Source organism: Suncus etruscus, chromosome 7, assembly GCF_024139225.1.
Source record: "Suncus etruscus isolate mSunEtr1 chromosome 7, mSunEtr1.pri.cur, whole genome shotgun sequence".
Lineage (NCBI taxonomy): Eukaryota > Metazoa > Chordata > Mammalia > Eulipotyphla > Soricidae > Suncus > Suncus etruscus.
In genome coordinates, this window is record NC_064854.1 from 110,945,046 (window position 1) to 110,962,441 (window position 17,396).

The 17,396-nt window shown below is 39.4% G+C and overlaps 1 protein-coding gene across 1 annotated transcript in view; it reads left to right on the plus strand.

The window, feature by feature from the left end:
• Nucleotides 1-17,396, plus strand: part of LOC126014385 (cadherin-related family member 3-like) — a 101,198-nt gene that overhangs the window by 17,834 nt on the left and 65,968 nt on the right. Inside the window, exons 3-4 of the mRNA XM_049777674.1 lie at nt 12,916-13,087; nt 15,669-15,760. Of these exons, the coding sequence (XP_049633631.1) occupies nt 12,916-13,087; nt 15,669-15,760 (264 nt within the window). The remainder of the gene's footprint in view (nt 1-12,915; nt 13,088-15,668; nt 15,761-17,396) is intronic.

A 17,396-nucleotide genomic window follows, 5' to 3' on the forward strand; every position in this document is an offset into this window, starting at 1 on the left:
CTGGATCGTATGGGAGCTCGATTTCCAGTTTTTGGAGGAATCTCCATATCGCTTTCCATAAAGGTTGAACTAGACAGCATCCCCACCAGCAGTGGATAAGAGTTCCTTTCTCTCCACATCCCCGCCAACACTGTTGATTCTCATTCTTTGTGATGTGTGCCATTCTCTGGGGTGTGAGGTGGTATCTCATCGTTGTTTTGATTTGCATCTCCCTGATGATTAGTGATGTGGAACATTTTTTCATGTGTCTTTTGGCCATGTGTATTTCTTCTTTGTCAAAGTGTCTGTTCATTTCTTCTCCCCATTTTTTGATGAGGTTAGATGTTTTTTTCTTGTAAAGTTCTGTCAGTGCCTTGTATATTTTGGAGATTAGCCCCTTATCTGATGGGTATTGGGTGAATAGTTTCTCCCACTCAGCGGGTGGCTCTTGTATCCTGGGCACTATTTCCTTTGAGGTGCAGAAGCTTCTCAGCTTAATATATTCCCATCTGTTAATCTCTGCTTTCACTTGCTTGGAGAGTGCAGTTTCCTCCTTGAAGATGCCTGTAATGTCCTGTAGTGTTTTGCCTATGTGCTGTTCTATATATCTTATGGTTTTGGGGCTGATATCGAGGTCTTTAATCCATTTGGATTTTACCTTTGTACATGATGTTAGCTGGGGGTCTAAGTTTAATTTTTTGCAAGCGGCTATCCAATTGTGCCAACACCACTTGTTGAAGAGGCTTTCCCTGCTCCATTTAGGATTTCCTGCTCCTTTATCAAAAATTAGATGGTTGTATCTCTGGGGAACATTTTCTGAGTATTCAAGCCTATTCCACTGATCTGAGGACCTATCCTTATTCCAATACCATGCTGTTTTGATAACTGTTGCTTTGTAGTACAGTTTAAAGTTGGGAAAAGTAATTCCTCCCATATTCTTTTTCCCAATGATTGCTTTAGCTATTCGAGGGTGTTTATTGTTCCAAATGAATTTCAAAAGTGTCTGATCCACTTCTTTGAAGAATGTCATGGGTATCTTTAGAGGGATGGCATTAAATCTGTATAATGCCTTGGGGAGTATTGACATTTTGATGATGTTAATCCTGCCAATCCATGAGCAGGGTATGCGTTTCCATTTCCGTGTGTCCTCTCTTATTTCTTGGAGCAGAGTTTTATAGTTTTCTTTGTATAGGTCCTTCACATATTTAGTCAAGTTGATTCCAAGATATTTGAGTTTGTGTGGCACTATTGTGAATGGGGTTGTTTTCTTAATGTCCATTTCATCCTTATTACTATTGGTATATAGAAAGGCCATTGATTTTTGTGTGTTAATTTTGTAGCCTGCAACCTTGCTATATGAGTCTATTGTTTCTAGAAGCTTTTTGATAGAGTCTTTAGGGTTTTCTAAGTAGAGTATCATGTCATCTGCAAACAGTGAGAGCTTGACTTCTTCCTTTCCTATCTGGATTCCCTTGATATCCTTTTCTTGCCTAATCGCTATAGCAAGTACTTCCAGTGCTATGTTGAATAGGAGTGGTGAGAGAGGACAGCCTTGTCTTGTGCCAGAATTTAGAGGGAAGGCTTTCAGTTTTTCTCCATTGAGGATAATATTTGCCACTGGCTTGTGGTAGATGGCCTTCACTATATTGAGAAAGGTTCCCTCCATTCCCATCTTGCTGAGAGTTTTGATCAAGAATGGGTGTTGGACCTTATCAAATGCTTTCTCTGCATCTATTGATATGATCATGTGGTTTTTATTTTTCTTGTTATTGATGTTGTGTATTATGTTGATAGATTTACGGATGTTAAACCAGCCTTGCATTCCTGGGATGAAACCTACTTGATCGTAGTGGATGATCTTCTTAACGAGGCATTGAATCCTATTTGCCAGGATTTTGTTGAGGATCTTTGCATCTGCATTCATCAGTGATATTGGTCTGTAATTTTCTTTTTTGGTAGCGTCTCTGTCTGGTTTAGGTATCAAGGTGATGTTGGCTTCATAAAAGCTATTTGGAAGTGTTTCTGTTTGTTCAATTTCATGAAAGAGTCTTGCCAAGATTGGCAGTAGTTCCTCTTGGAAAGTTTGATAGAATTCATTAGTGAATCCATCTGGACCTGGGCTTTTGTTTTTCGGCAGACATTTGATTACTGTTTTAATTTCATCAATGGTGATGGGGGTGTTTAGATATGCTACATCCTCTTCCTTCAACCGTGGAAGATTATAAGAGTCCAAGAATTTATCCATTTCTTCCAGGTTCTCATTTTTAGTGGCGTAGAGTTTTTCAAAGTAGTTTCTGATTACCCTTTGAATCTCTGTCATATCAGTAGTGATCTCTCCTTTTTCATTCCTGATACGAGTTATCAAGTTTCTCTCTCTCTCTTTCTTTGTTAGGTTTGCCAGTGGTCTATCAATCTTGTTTATTTTTTCAAAGAACCAACTTCTGCTTTCGTTGATCTTTCGGATTGTTTTTTGAGTTTCCACTTCGTTGATTTCTGCTCTCAGCTTTGTTATTTCCTTCTGTCTTCCTATTCTTGGGTCCTTTTGTTGAGCATTTTCTAGTTCTATTAGCTGTGTCATTAAGCTACTCAGGTAAGCTCCTTCTTCCTTCCTGATGTGTGCTTGCAAAGCTATAAATTTTCCTCTCAGTACTGCTTTTGCTGTGTCCCATAAGTTCTGAGAGTTTGTGTCTTTATTGTCATTTGTTTCCAGGAACCTTTTTATTTCCTCCTTGATTTCATCTCGGACCCACTGGTTATTGAGCATGAGGCTGTTTAACTTCCAGGTGTTAAAGTGTTTCTTCTGAGTCCCTTTGGAGTTCACAAATAATTTCAGAGCCTTGTGGTCAGCGAAGGTAGTCTGCAAAATTTCTATCCTCTTGATCTTATGGAGGTATGTTTTATGTGCCAGCATGTAGTCTATCCTGGAGAATGTCCCATGTACATTGGAGAAGAATGTGTATCCAGGTTTCTGGGGATGGAGTGTCCTATATATATCCACTAGGCCTCTTTCTTCCATTTCTCTCCTCAGGTCTAGTATACTCTTGTTGGGTTTCAGTCTGGTTGACCTGTCCAGTGTTGACAAAGCCGTGTTAAGGTCCCCACAATTATTGTGTTGTTGTTGATATTATTTTTCAGATTTGTCAACAGTTGTATTAAATATTTTGCTGGCCCCTCATTCGGTGCATATATGTTTAGGAGAGTGAATTCTTCCTGCTCTACGTACCCCTTGATTAATATAAAATGTCCGTCTTTGTCCCTTACAACCTTCCTGAGTATAAAGTTTGCATTATCTGATATTAGTATGGCCACTCCAGCTTTTTTATGGGTGTTGTTTGCTTGGATAACTTTTCTCCAGCCTTTTATTTTGAGTCTATGTTTGTTCTGACTATTCAGGTGCGTTTCTTGTAGGCAGCAGAAGGTTGGATTGAGTTTTTTTGATCCATTTAGCCACTCTGTGTCTCTTAACTGGTGCATTTAGTCCATTGACGTTGAGAGAAAGAATTGTCCTGGGATTTAACGCCATCTTTATTTCAAAATTTGGTGTGTCTTTTGGGTAGTCTTGTCTTAGATTAGGTCTTTCAGTTTTTCTCTTAAGACTGGTTTTGTGTCTGTGAAGTTTCTGAGCTGTTTTTTGTCTGTGAAACCATGTATTCTTCCATCAAACCGGAAAGTGAGTTTTGCTGGGTATAGTATTCTGGGTGAAGCATTCATTTCATTCAGTCTTGTCACAATATCCCACCACTGCTTTCTGGCATTGAGCGTTTTTGGTGTCAGGTCTGCTGTAAATCTCAGGGAAGCTTGCTTGAACATGATTTCCCCTTTTGATCTTGCTGTTTTCAGAATTCCGTCTCTATCTGTGGGATTTGTCATTGTGACTAGGATGTGTCTTGGGGTGGTTTTTCTGGGGTCTCTTTTGGTTGGTACTCTTCGGGCATGCAGGATTTGATCACATATATTCTTTAGCTCTGGAAGTTTCTCTTTAATGATGTTCTTGACCATTGATTCTTCCTGGAAATTTTCTTCCTGGGTCTCTGGGACTCCAATGATTCTTAAGTTGTTTCTGTTGATCTTATCATAGACTTCTATTTTCGTCTGTTCCCATTCTTTGACTAATTTTTCCATTGTCTGCTCATTTGCTTTAAGTTTTTTGTCCAATCTCTCCTGCTGTATGGAATTGTTATGTATCTCATCTTCCACAGCACCAAGTCTATTCTCAGCTTCTGATACCCTGTCCCAGAGCTTATCCATTTTGTCATTCACTTCGTTTACTGACTTTTTCAGTCCTGTTAGTTGACATGTTATTTCAGTTTGGAGTTTTGTCATTTCTGCCTTCATATTTTCTTGGTTCTTATTAGTGTTCTGTTCAACTCGATCCATGGTTTCTTGGAGTCTGTTGAGCACCTTCCATATTGCTAGTCTAAAGTCCTTATCTGAGAGGTTGATTAGTTGTTCAGTCATTATCTGGTCCTCCGAATTGTCATCTTCATTCTCTATGTCTGATGCTGGCCTGCGTTGTTTCCCCATTGTTACACTTGTATTGTGGGTTTTTCTACGTGTTGTGGTGGTATTCATTGTCTATATGATGTAGGCAGCACACTCCTCTGGCTCCTCCCTTTCTGGATGGGCTGACTTGCCTCTAAGGGAGGGGAGTCCTCCTTGGATGAAGCCTCACACTGGGTCAAATCTTAGGCCCGAGCATGCAACAGAGAAGACAGTCCAGAGAGAAATGTGTGCTTCTGTGATATAGCGCCGTTTTTAGTGTGATTTTTCCTTCTTGTTGCAATGGAGTTCTTTTCTTAGAAAGAGTGCACGGCCGCGTAGCGAAGCGGAGCGGCCGTGCTCCTCTGAGCCTCTTTTTGCCCCACTCGCAAGAGTTTCACGCAAGAGGACAGTAGACAGACATAGACAGGTCACACTCACAGTCTTTCACAGTTGAGCCCCACTGGGCCGGTGTACTTTCGCGGATTTTCCCCGCCTGGTGTCACACACAGGGAGCCGGGTTTTTGCAAAGCTTAGCCGGTTTTTATGCTCTGAAGTCCCTCCCTGAAAATGGCGTCTGGGCGAGCGAGGTTTCTGGAGGCTCTTTTTGCCCCACTCGCAAGAGTTTCACGCAAGAGGACAGTAGACAGACATAGACAGGTCACACTCACAGTCTTTCACAGTTGAGCCCCACTGGGCCGGTGTACTTTCGCGGATTTTTCCCGCCTGGTGTCACACACAGGGAGCCGGGTTTTGCAAAGCTTAGCCGTTTTTTTTTTTTTTTTTTTTTTTTTTTTTTTTTTTGTGGCTTTTGGGTCACACCCGGCAGTGCTCAGGGGTTACTTCTGGCTCCATGCTCAGAAATTGCTCCTGGCAGGCACAGGGGACCATATGGGACGCCGGGATTTGAACCGATGACCTTCTGCATGAAAGGCAAACGCCCTACCTCCATGCTATCTCTCCGGCCCCAGCTTAGCCGGTTTTTATGCTCTGAAGTCCCTCCCTGAAAATGGCGTCTGGGCGAGCGAGGTTTCTGGAGGCTCTTTTTGCCCCACTCGCAAGAGTTTCACGCAAGAGGACAGTAGACAGACATAGACAGGTCACACTCACAGTCTTTCACAGTTGAGCCCCACTGGGCCGGTGTACTTTCGCGGATTTTCCCCGCCTGATGTCACACACAGGGAGCCGGGTTTTGCAAAGCTTAGCCGGTTTTTATGCTCTGAAGTCCCTCCCTGAAAATGGCGTCTGGGCGAGCGAGGTTTCTGGAGGCTCTTTTTGCCCCACTTGCAAGAGTTTCACGCAAGAGGACAGTAGACAGACATAGACAGGTCACACTCACAGTCTTTCACAGTTGAGCCCCACTGGGCCGGTGTACTTTCGCGGATTTTTCCCGCCTGGTGTCACACACAGGGAGCCGGGTTTTGCAAAGCTTAGCCGGTTTTTATGCTCTGAAGTCCCTCCCTGAAAATGGCGTCTGGGCGAGCGAGGTTTCTGGAGGCTCTTTTTGCCCCACTCGCAAGAGTTTCACGCAAGAGGACAGTAGACAGACATAGACAGGTCACACTCACAGTCTTTCACAGTTGAGCCCCACTGGGCCGGTGTACTTTCGCGGATTTTCCCCGCCTGGTGTCACACACAGGGAGCCGGGTTTTGCAAAGCTTAGCCGGTTTTTATGCTCTGAAGTCCCTCCCTGAAAATGGCGTCTGGGCGAGCGAGGTTTCTGGAGGCTCTTTTTGCCCCACTTGCAAGAGTTTCACGCAAGAGGACAGTAGACAGACATAGACAGGTCACACTCACAGTCTTTCACAGTTGAGCCCCACTGGGCCGGTGTACTTTCGCGGATTTTTCCCGCCTGGTGTCACACACAGGGAGCCGGGTTTTGCAAAGCTTAGCCGGTTTTTATGCTCTGAAGTCCCTCCCTGAAAATGGCGTCTGGGCGAGCGAGGTTTCTGGAGGCTCTTTTTGCCCCACTCGCAAGAGTTTCACGCAAGAGGACAGTAGACAGACATAGACAGGTCACACTCACAGTCTTTCACAGTTGAGCCCCACTGGGCCGGTGTACTTTCGCAGATTTTCCCCGCCTGGTGTCACACACAGGGAGCCGGGTTTTGCAAAGCTTAGCCGGTCTTTAATATTGTTTTCATGTAGAAAATAAACAGGAATGATAGCATATATAACTATCCTGTATAAAATAGTTCCAGGGAAGGAGCTTGGTGAAATAATTCTTGATGCTTAGGTCATTTGCCACCTCTACGACAACTGCTTTAAACCAATGCCAAATGCTATTTCTGCCTTTCTTTATGTCATAAAAATGGAAATCATTTTTAGATTTTATTAGTAAAATATATACTAATGTCAGTTTTTTTTATAAAAGCACAAGTGGTACAACTCCAATTTTTTTTAAAATCAGGGCATACTTGTATCAGTATACGTGGAAGAGAGAATCAGAAATAAAGTGGCCACTTAGTCAAGGAAAGGAGGTGAAATCACATTCTGAAGGGATTGCATTTTTCATACTTTTATCATCCAGCAAGCTATTTCCTTCATACAGTGTCTCCTTGTTTTATAAAACCTATTTTTTCTTTTCTTTCAAACATTAAAAAAATTTAATTAAAGAACTATGATTTACAAATTTATAGATAGTTGGATTTTAGGCATACAATATTCAGACACTGTTAGAATAAAAGATTTAGAATTAACTGTAACCTAATTGTTGGTGTTAGAATATGGTGTGCCTTTGCTTAGAGATAATAGTGCTTTGGATTCTGTATTCTGCTTGCTTAAGGTAGTTGACTGCTATAAATTGGGGCTTTGCTGTGAGCCTAAGTGCTGCCATGACAGGCTGCAATTTTAAGCTAGCAAGACTAGGCCCAGAGAAAAGCCAGTTCCTGGAACCAGACCATAGGGGTAAATACCAGGAATTACACTTATATAACTCTAAACAGCAGCTGACAGATGGCCAGATGACAACTGCACTTTGGGTTTGCTACAATGGACAGAGAGCCAGATGACACTGTACCCTGGATCTGGCTTAGGTACCCCTTTAAGTTTGACAGATGAGTCATTCTAGAGGTCCTCATTTCTTAGGAGATGTTGGACCCCAGCATAATGGAAGAAACTCCCTTGTATTTATATCACTGCCTGTCTCCCTGGTGGTCTTTAAATGGCAGATTCTGAGTTCCGGACTTAAACAACACCAATTTCATCACTAGTGCCAACTTTCCTCCACTAGTGTTCTCATGTTCCCTCTTGCCACACACCATCCCAATACCTCCCACCTTAATAGGCAGATTTCAAAGTTCTGTGTTTGTAGTTTTGATCTTGTTTTCAATGTTGTTGAGTCTGTGCTTTGGAAATATTTCTATACCACTTTAGGCCCTTGACTCCTGCCACTATTACTTCCCATTCTCTTATTTCTTCCTCCTTTCCCTGCCCATTGATTTCTTTCTTTCGCTGCCCTTTTAGATCAAGGTTGATCTATGTATCTTCCCCTTTACTGTATTCTATTTTCTCATCTGATTATTCTATATTCCACAGATAAGTGAGATTGTCCTGGGGTTGTCCTATCTTATTTGACTCAACATTGAATCTTCCAGTTCCAACAAAAGTTGCACCAAATTGCATGACTTCATCTTTCTTTTTAACTGCATAGTATTCCATTGTGCATATATACAACATCTTCATAATCCAGTCAGGTGGATACTTAGATTGATTCCATATCCTCATAATTCATTCATCTGGATAGCTAGGTTGATCTTAGATTTTGTACTATATACTGTAAATAATGGTGTGCATATGTCATTTTGAATGACTGTCTGTTCTGGAGGTAGATGCCCAACAGTGGGATTTCTGAGTCATATGGCAGCTCATTTCTGAGTTCAGCGAGATCACTCCATACTTGGAAAACATGATTTTTCTTGACTTCAAGTGTTTCATCTTCAATTTGTCAGTCCTAAAATCCTTAAGCAGTGTTAGTTTTTGTTTCTATGTGAATTAGTTACCATGAAAAATAATAGCAGTCAGTAAAAACTGATATGAGAAAGAATATGCTCAAAATATAAGTGCTCAGAAAATGTATGTAATATTATTTAGATATAACTTGAAGCACTGTTTACATACTGTTAGAAGAACTGGAGACTTTCTTCATATGTTGACAAATTTCTACTGGACATTTTTCTAGGTCAACACATTCCAGATGCATTTCCCAAAATTCCATTCAAAAGTCTTGAGATGCAGTCTGATTTAATTGTATTAGGTCTGGTGCTCACCTTGGATTTCTATTTTTCTATCATTAGAACAGTGACATGTGCTAACTACAAGTAGTCTCACTACCTTTTTTATTTTTTGGTTTTTGGACCACAACTGGTGATGCTCAGGGGTTACTCCTGGCTATGCACTCATAAATCACTCCTGGCTCGGGAACCATATGGGATGCTGGGGGATCAAACCACAGTCCATCCTATGTCAGCTGTGTGCAAGGCAAATGTCCTACTGCTGTGGCACTGCTCCAGCCCCAGCTCACAACCATTTGATAAAAGCACAACCCCACAGAAAAGCAATGGATAAAGTGAAATCACAAATGAAAAATCAGATTCAGAAAAAAAAGAAAGAAAGGGCCGGGTAGGTGGCGCTGGAGGTAAGGTGTCTGCCTTGCAAGCGCTAGCCAAGGAAGGACCGCGGTTCGATCCCCCGGCGTCCCATATGGTCCCCCCAAGCCAGGGGCGATTTCTGAGCACATAGCCAGGAGTAACCCCTGAGCGTCAAACGGGTGTGGCCCAAAAACCAAAAAAAAAAAAAAAAGAAAGAAAAATTAGATTCAGATTTAAAAAAGAGAATGTTACAGAGAAAAAAATGATTGAGGTGGTAAACAATAAATTTCCACTTTATGATTTATCCCACCTTGTATACTATGTTTCTACTCACTCTGGAGATATTTAGCTCCTTGAACTCTATTTTGAGTCTATTGAAGACAAGTGTCTGGTCTTATTATTGATCTTTGTGTGTCCTGTAACTATCATACAAACTAATAGGCACTCATACAACTTCAGGAAATGAATATTTTGCTAAGTATTTTAGATTTTTCTGAAGACACTGAAAACCTTTGAAAGTTGGAAGTAAATACAGTGGAATCTAAATAGAATCACAAAGTTAACAAAGCTTGATAATGCCTAATGTTGTATAAATGTAAGGAAATGCAATCAGACAGTTAGGAAATTGCAAAAATTTCTTGTGCCATTAGTTAAATGGCTGGATAGATTTGTGTGTGAAGGGGTCAGAGCGATAAGGCAGTATTAGGGCAAAGTTTGCCTTCACGTGGCTGACCCAGGACGAACCTTGGCTCGATCCCCAGTGTCCCATACCATCCCCCAAGGCAGGAGCTGATTTCTGAGCGCAAAGTCAGGAGTAACCTCTGAGAGTCACCGGGTGTGGCCCCAAAACAAAACAAACAAACAAACAAACAAAATTTGTATGTGAAGAAAGTGAAGTTTCATACTAAATAAAATCTTTTATCATTTATATAATAGTTGTTCTTATATACTATTAAAATACTCTAAAAGTAGAATAGGGGTAAAATAAAGGTTAGAGGACAGAGGACTCATCTCACTTATCAATAAGTAGTGCCAGCTTCTTATATGAGGTTTCAAATCTATAATACATATATTCATTGTATAACCTTCAAAATTTCATTGTGTCCTTAAAGGGGGGCATTTATATAAAATATCTTATAAAATGACTTAAAACAACAAAAGATTGCCTTGGCTGATGGGAGTTGAACAAGGCAAATGCTCATAGCAATAAAGCCTTATGGCGAAATGGTTAGGATTTTAGATGTATTATGAATAAGGTGGGAGCATTATTTACTGATAGCAATAACATACTTTATAACAAGGCACCTCAGAGATATACAACAATAAACATTTATTTCTTCCTTCTATATAGAATGGACTAGTGGGTCATTAGCTAGTCTAATCTGGTTTGATTCCAGGATATGATTTGAATTTTTGTATGATTGTTTTGTTTCTTGTTCTGTTTCTTCACATCCAACTCCACATGCTTATTCTAAGTCCTCTGCCTGCTTATATCCCATGGGTTAAAACAAGCCATACCTCCAAATTCTGTAATGGAAATAAAGCATTGATTCTTATGTGTATTTGAGAATGGAGTAGCGGTTTGTGGAAGATTATGAAGTCACCTTGTAAATGTACTTTGCACACTGCAAAATATAAGGAATCGTTAGTAACTGGATATATTGAATCCATCTCCACTCAAGAGACCACTCAAGAATTTTCTGGAAAAGAGATATTATTTGCTTCGACTTAAAATGGATGATTCTAGTTATAATTAGAATAGACTATAGAAAGACAACATTGGTAGGAGGCTATGGAACAACTTTGCCAAAGTTTATAATGATCTGGTTTTAAATTTGCTTCCAGTTTTTAATTGAGTGTAATATGCTGGCTAGTGCTAGTTTTCAGATTTTTCCTACAAGTCTAGAGCAAAGATTGTTCAATAGTTAGACTTATTGGTTGTGTGGTCACGTGCATGTACATTCATGCATACATGTAATGTATGAAAACCTGAGAAAATTACTCTACTTTTCTGCATTTGTGCTTTCTTTCTTATATAAAGATAATGATGATAACAACAATAATAATACACTGTTACTCAGGTTGATAAGAAGAGCCAATCAGAGTGTGTGTCATCTTAATGTATGGCCCATAATAAGCATTTGGCACACATAGCTATTGCTATAATAAACAGATTTATACTTTAATATTTAGCAGTACTCTAATAAAATGACAGATAATAGCAAGTTATGAAAAGGCATATTATCATAATGATCATAGACCTGCTCTTGATAGCTTTGGAAATAGTTCAAATGTGAAACATTTTCTCAGCATGATAATAAATCTACAGAAAGCAAAGCCAAATGAGTTAATATCTGTTTCTACAACACTACGGTATAAAGAGACATACGCTAGTCTATTTGAGGTTTAGCATATAATTCTTCTTTTTAAAAATTTCCTAACTTGTGATATAGATGCTTGTTGAGTTTGCAGAAGACTGAGTAAAGAATAGCTAAATGGGTAGGCTGTCAAATAAATAAATAAATAACCAAAAAAAAAAAAACCAGTCAAAACCAGAGCTTGAAGTGAACTGATTATACAGATAAATCAAGGGAAATGAGACAGAATTTGCTCCAGTTATGTAAGTTTCAAATTGCTACCTGTCACTGAGAGTCATAAGTGGGTTTGCGCATGCAGGATGGTAAAAAGATTCCAAGTGAGCCTTTGCGTATGCATTTTCTGTGCCCTAGATGGGAGTAATCCCAGAGGGGGATTTAGCCATCTTCCAGTTTTCTTCCATTATACTTTATGAAGAATACAGTTTGCATTTTAAAGAATTTGTTTGCTTAAAAGCCTTGTGCCCGGTAAAGTGGTAGGGAACAAGAAGGCATAATTGCTACTTAAGGGGCCCACAGCTGATAGTTCCAGCCTGGACCCCAAATCATACTTTTCTGGAAGCAGGTCTTGAGAACAAGGCCGTGCTTAATTGCAGTCGCAAACATTCTGCAGGTTTTGATCAGACACTGTCGTATTACTTTATTTTATCAGGCAGCCTCAGGGTGGGATGCAACTGTAAGGTTTACAGTCAGGGAATTCTGATTTTAATTCTAAGCTCTGTCAAAGACTAGCTGTGTTACTTAGATTTCTATCATTGCACCTCAATTTACTCTTTATTAGCATGAAGGTGATAACATTATTTGCCCCCATGAATCAGAAAAATAATGTGTAATGCCTCTTAAGTGTTTGGTCAAAGATAGCTATCAAATATATACCTATTTACTCATGCTCATGGGAAGAAAATATGCAGATTTATATCTTGCCATAGTATTGGTCCAAGCAAAGATAGGGTGGGGAAGAGACCACTAGGACATTGATAATTGGACATTATCACTAAACAAGAACTGAATACTGAAAGGTGATAAAATAATATATATATAATATCTCATCGGTAATAAAATTGCAGACATCAGTGTCTAAAAGGGGAAAAATGAAAATTGACAGAGAGAAAAAGAGAGTAAGAGTGAGTGATCTAAGAAAAATGTCTGCTATAGACTGGGACTATGAGAGGGAACGGGATATTGGTGGCATGAAATGTACATTGGTGAAGGGATAGGTGTTGGACAAATGCAAACGAACTATTTTGTAATTATCCCATGATGATTTGATTCAAATTATTTTAAAAATATGAACCATTCTTAATACCAAAACACTTTTAAATACATTTCTAGTAATTATTCAAAATAAATATCCTGGATCATTATCTTAATGATCATTTACTTCAAAAAAGATGTTTATTCATATTGGAAATCTAAACTTTTCTGGTTCTATCTGTTCTATCCTTTTGAAGCTTGTTATTTACTTACTTTTTCTGATCTTTGACAAAATTTAGTTATTGACCACTGGAAAACCCAAGCTGGACTTTGAGACAGTGTCTCTCTACTCCCTGGTTCTCTATGCCAAAGATGACCAAGGGGCTACTGCCTCACAGACCATTGGAATCCAGATTGCAGATGTGAATGAACCACCCACCTTCACTGGATCACTTGCTCAGGAAGACCAAGGTACAGAGTTCTGTTGCGGGGAGAAAGGATTCAGTGAATATACCTCTATCCTATGCTCTTGTTCTTTCATGGCTTAAGAATGATAAACACAACAAAACTAGCTATAATTGGCTTCTACTTACTAGGCATCTGTAGCAGGCACTGCTACAGATTTATATAAGAATTTTAAATAAATTTGTTTAATTAGTGCAAATACTGGAAGTTTCTACTTGCCTTTATATTGTAAGGTTATATCAAAGTCTCATAAAGGTAAAGTAACATTCACACTATGGACTTATTTTATAATTTTATAGATCTGTTTTTGTTTTTTGGGGGAGGGGCCACACCTACTGGCACTCAGGGGTTATTCCTGGCTATGTGCTTAGAAATTCTTCCTGGTAGACTAGGGGGACCATATGGGATGCTGGGGATATAACCCAGCTTCATTCAGGGTTGGCGGCATGCAAAGCAAATGCCCTACTGCTGTGCTATCTCTACAGCTCCTATTTTTTTTATAATTTTATATAAAAATCACCCCTATATCTCTGAGATAAATTAATTAACAATTTAACTACATGGGGCCGGTGAGATAGCATGGAGACAGGGCATTTGCCTTGCATGTAGAAGGACGGTGGTTCTAATCCTGGCATTCCATATGGTCCCCGAGCCTGCCAGGAGCGATTTCTGACATAGAGCCAGGAGTAACCCCTGAGCACTGCTGGGCGTGACCCAAAATAAAAAAAACAAACAAGGTCCCAGAGAGATAGCACAGCGACGTTTGCCTTGCAAGCAGCTGATCCAGGACCAAAGGTGGTTGGTTCGAATCCCGGTGTCCCATATGGTTCCCCATGCCTGCCAGGAGCTATTTCTGAACAGACAGCCAGGAGTAACCCCTGAACACCGCCGGGTGTGGCCCAAAAAACCAAAACCAAAAACAAACAAACAAACAAACAAACAAACCAAAACCCAAAATAACCCAAAAGAACCAATTTAACTACATCATTAAATAAGAAGGCTTGTGAAAGTAGTTGTCGTGTAAATTTTTTCTATTAGATTTTCACTAGGAATGTGTTTCCCTAACTGTGTCTCATCTTTTCTGTCTCTTTGTATATAATCAGATAATGTTATAGGTAGATAATCTATATTTTCTACAATTTTTTTTTACTAATATTGTCATATTGTCATCTTATTTTTTCATGCTCCCTTCCCTTTGCTGTCAATGCTGTTATTGATATTTCTAGGGGTTATATACTTGATTATGGCCCATGCACATTTGATTGGGGTGCTTTGGATACAGTGTGTGCATAATTGGTATAAAGGTTAACTGTATTTGGCTGTTAGTTGCTTGTATGGTGTAGTTATAGAAACTGAACCCATGACCTTTGTAGGCTGGACAGTGATTTTATCTCCAAAGCAAATTATTAGTCTCCATGATCTCATTTGAAAACACAAGCATTTGAGATTTAGACAATGGAATGGTCTACATAACTGGGGAACATTACTAATCCTGTCCAAACTTCAGTTTCCTTGTTAAATTGAATGTTTAATCCTTTCCTGATGACACTTACCTGAAATACTATTTTAATTTGTTAACCACAGTACCAGGCAACCAGTAGATGCTGAATCAATGTTAGTCTTGATAATCTCATACCCAAACAGATGATAATTTCTTCAAGGGAAGGTTCAGGGTCCTATTATATTATCTCGATTTCTAAAACAGTGAGCCAAGTGTCAAGTTGCTTCTGTACTTCTCATAAGCCTTTATTTATGGAACAGTGTCCTTGCAAGAGTCCAAAAAGGTCTTGGATTCTTTTGCTTTTCACAAATTCCATGTTTCCTTGGCAAAATGGGACAGTAGTCCTTCTGGATGGAGTTCCTTCCCTTAAGTATTGAGGCAACTCCATGCTTTTTCCAGTATTTCTGATCCCTGAAAGAGTGATTTGACCAATAAAACGTCAAGTTTTATACTCCTTATTTTGTCTGTTTTTTGTGCCATATCCAGTAATGTTAGAGGCCATTCTTGGTGTGTTCATGAGGCCTCTGGGACACTCGAAACACTGAGCTCAGGGAAACCTTATGTTACAGGAATTGAACTTGGAACTTCCACATGCCAAAATATGTTACCCAGTCCTTTGAGCTATATCTCCTCAAGCCTGCTCCCCACTATTTTAAAAAAATGTTTAGAACAAGTATAAACTTGAGAAAGAAACAAATCCTAATAACATAATTAGACAATTAATTTATTAGCTTTGGGCCCTGGAATCTATTCCTCAATCTTTCTAAACCACAGTAAGAAGGAAATAGCAAGGAGGGTTTGACAATAATTTACCTGCTGAATAAGCTCTCAGATGATATTCAACATCATTGTTGTTTAAAATGGGTAAAATATTTACTCTCTTGATATTTAACAGGAACTTCATAAGTAGATCCTATTTTTGCTTTCTTGTGGTTATCACTGATAATGTGATCACACTATAAAAGCATCTGTGTTGAACAAGAACAATACCTGCTTTTATCTGAAGTCTGCAATCGAATGAGATGCTTAGATTACTGATAGTCATCAAACCTCCTCCAAACAAATCTATTTTGTACATTTTTTCAGTTACTGAAATTTATATCCTGGAAGACACTGCCCTAGGCACAGTCATTTACAGAGCAGTGGCCACGGATCCAGGAGAGATTGCTGTTTTGGAGGTAATTTATAGGTTCGTAGGCAGAGATGATCAGTGCCCATGCTTTTATCTGTGGCTGCATTCACCATATAAAGCCATGAAGTTGACCAGGTCAGTACACAATCAGTTTCTGAAAATACCTTTTTTTTCAATTATCAGAATATTTCAGGGGAAAATGATCGAAAACGAGGTTGTCTGAGTATGTTATTAATCTTCTCTTGTGCATTCTGCTCTGTGCAGGCAGGCCCAAACTAATTTTTAGGTAACTTTTGACAAATAATGCCAAACCATTTTATTTTATTCCTAAATGGATAGGCCACATTTACTTTCATAAAGCAATGAAGTTTTTCTGAAATAATTAATTTGTGTTTTAAATGCTAGATCTCACTTACTGGTCCTTAGAGTGTTCCTTGAATACACTTGCTTTCGGAGGGAGGGTTCTATTTATAGATACCATGGGAATGGGACCAAACTATATACTTGGTACTAAGCTGTTTAGATACAAGTCCTAACTTCTGCAAGTCAGTTAATCATTACTTCTTTTCTATTTTTTATTTTATTTTTTCATTTCTTCTTTTCTATTTTTTATTTTATTTTTTATATAATATTTATTTTAATCATAGTGGCTTACATATCATTGACGATAATATTTTAGGTACATATTAACATAAAACAGGGGAGTTCCCATCACTGAATTGTCTTCCCTCCACCTCCACTCCCGTCCTTACCTCCCATATCCTCCTCCCTCACCCCCGGGGGCTGCTAGAATAAGTGGTCCCCTCTGTGCTTAGCTTACTACTTAGAAGCCCTACACTTGTTTGGTCTTGGTACCTCCCTTATTTCCCGCTCTAATTGGGAAAGCGGGGCTAGATAGTTCAAGTTATGTGGATTTTTTTGTAGAAGAGAAAGGTACTAAACTGGGGAAAAAAAATCAAATACCCCGAAAATGGGCGGAGTCCTTCTGGAGCTCTCATCCTAGGTTTGAGAGACAAAGGGGAAAAGGAGGGTGAAAACACCACAACAGTACAAAAAAGTAGTGTCAAGTAAAATATCCAGTGAGCACACTCCAACAATAAAAATAAGCACCACATAAAGGCCATGGTCTTGAGATACAAAACATGGCAGAGCACATAAAGGAAGAAAAAAAGAGAAGAAAACAAAACATATATAAATGGAGACAACTTGAATAACCACACAAAACAAAGAAATCGACAAAAACTAGGTAAATAACTAAAAAAGAAAATTGTTTTTGTGCTTTTTTCTTCATTTTTTTTTCTTCCCTCCTGACAGGCACAATAAAATAACGGGGTCATTCGAAAAGGAATTCCCTCAGCCTAAGAGATACAGGGTTTCTACGCACTTGAAGTATATTGTCATGGGATTAACTATAGACTCCTGTCAGGTTCATTTACTCCTCCTCCTTTGGTGCTTTTGTGGTGTATAGAAGACTTCTGCTCTGTCCTGGATGATAAAATCTAGACCTCTGTATCTAGAGATCTCGGTGTTTACACAGGTCAGGAATTGGAACTTATGATGAAGTCTTTCTTTGTGGTTCTAGAAGTTCTGTTCTCTCAGTGTCATTTTTATCCTTCTTCTGTGGTTGGTGGTCTTGGTCTTTGCACTGATCCTAGGACAGGGGCCTGGGATAGCGTCTTTCG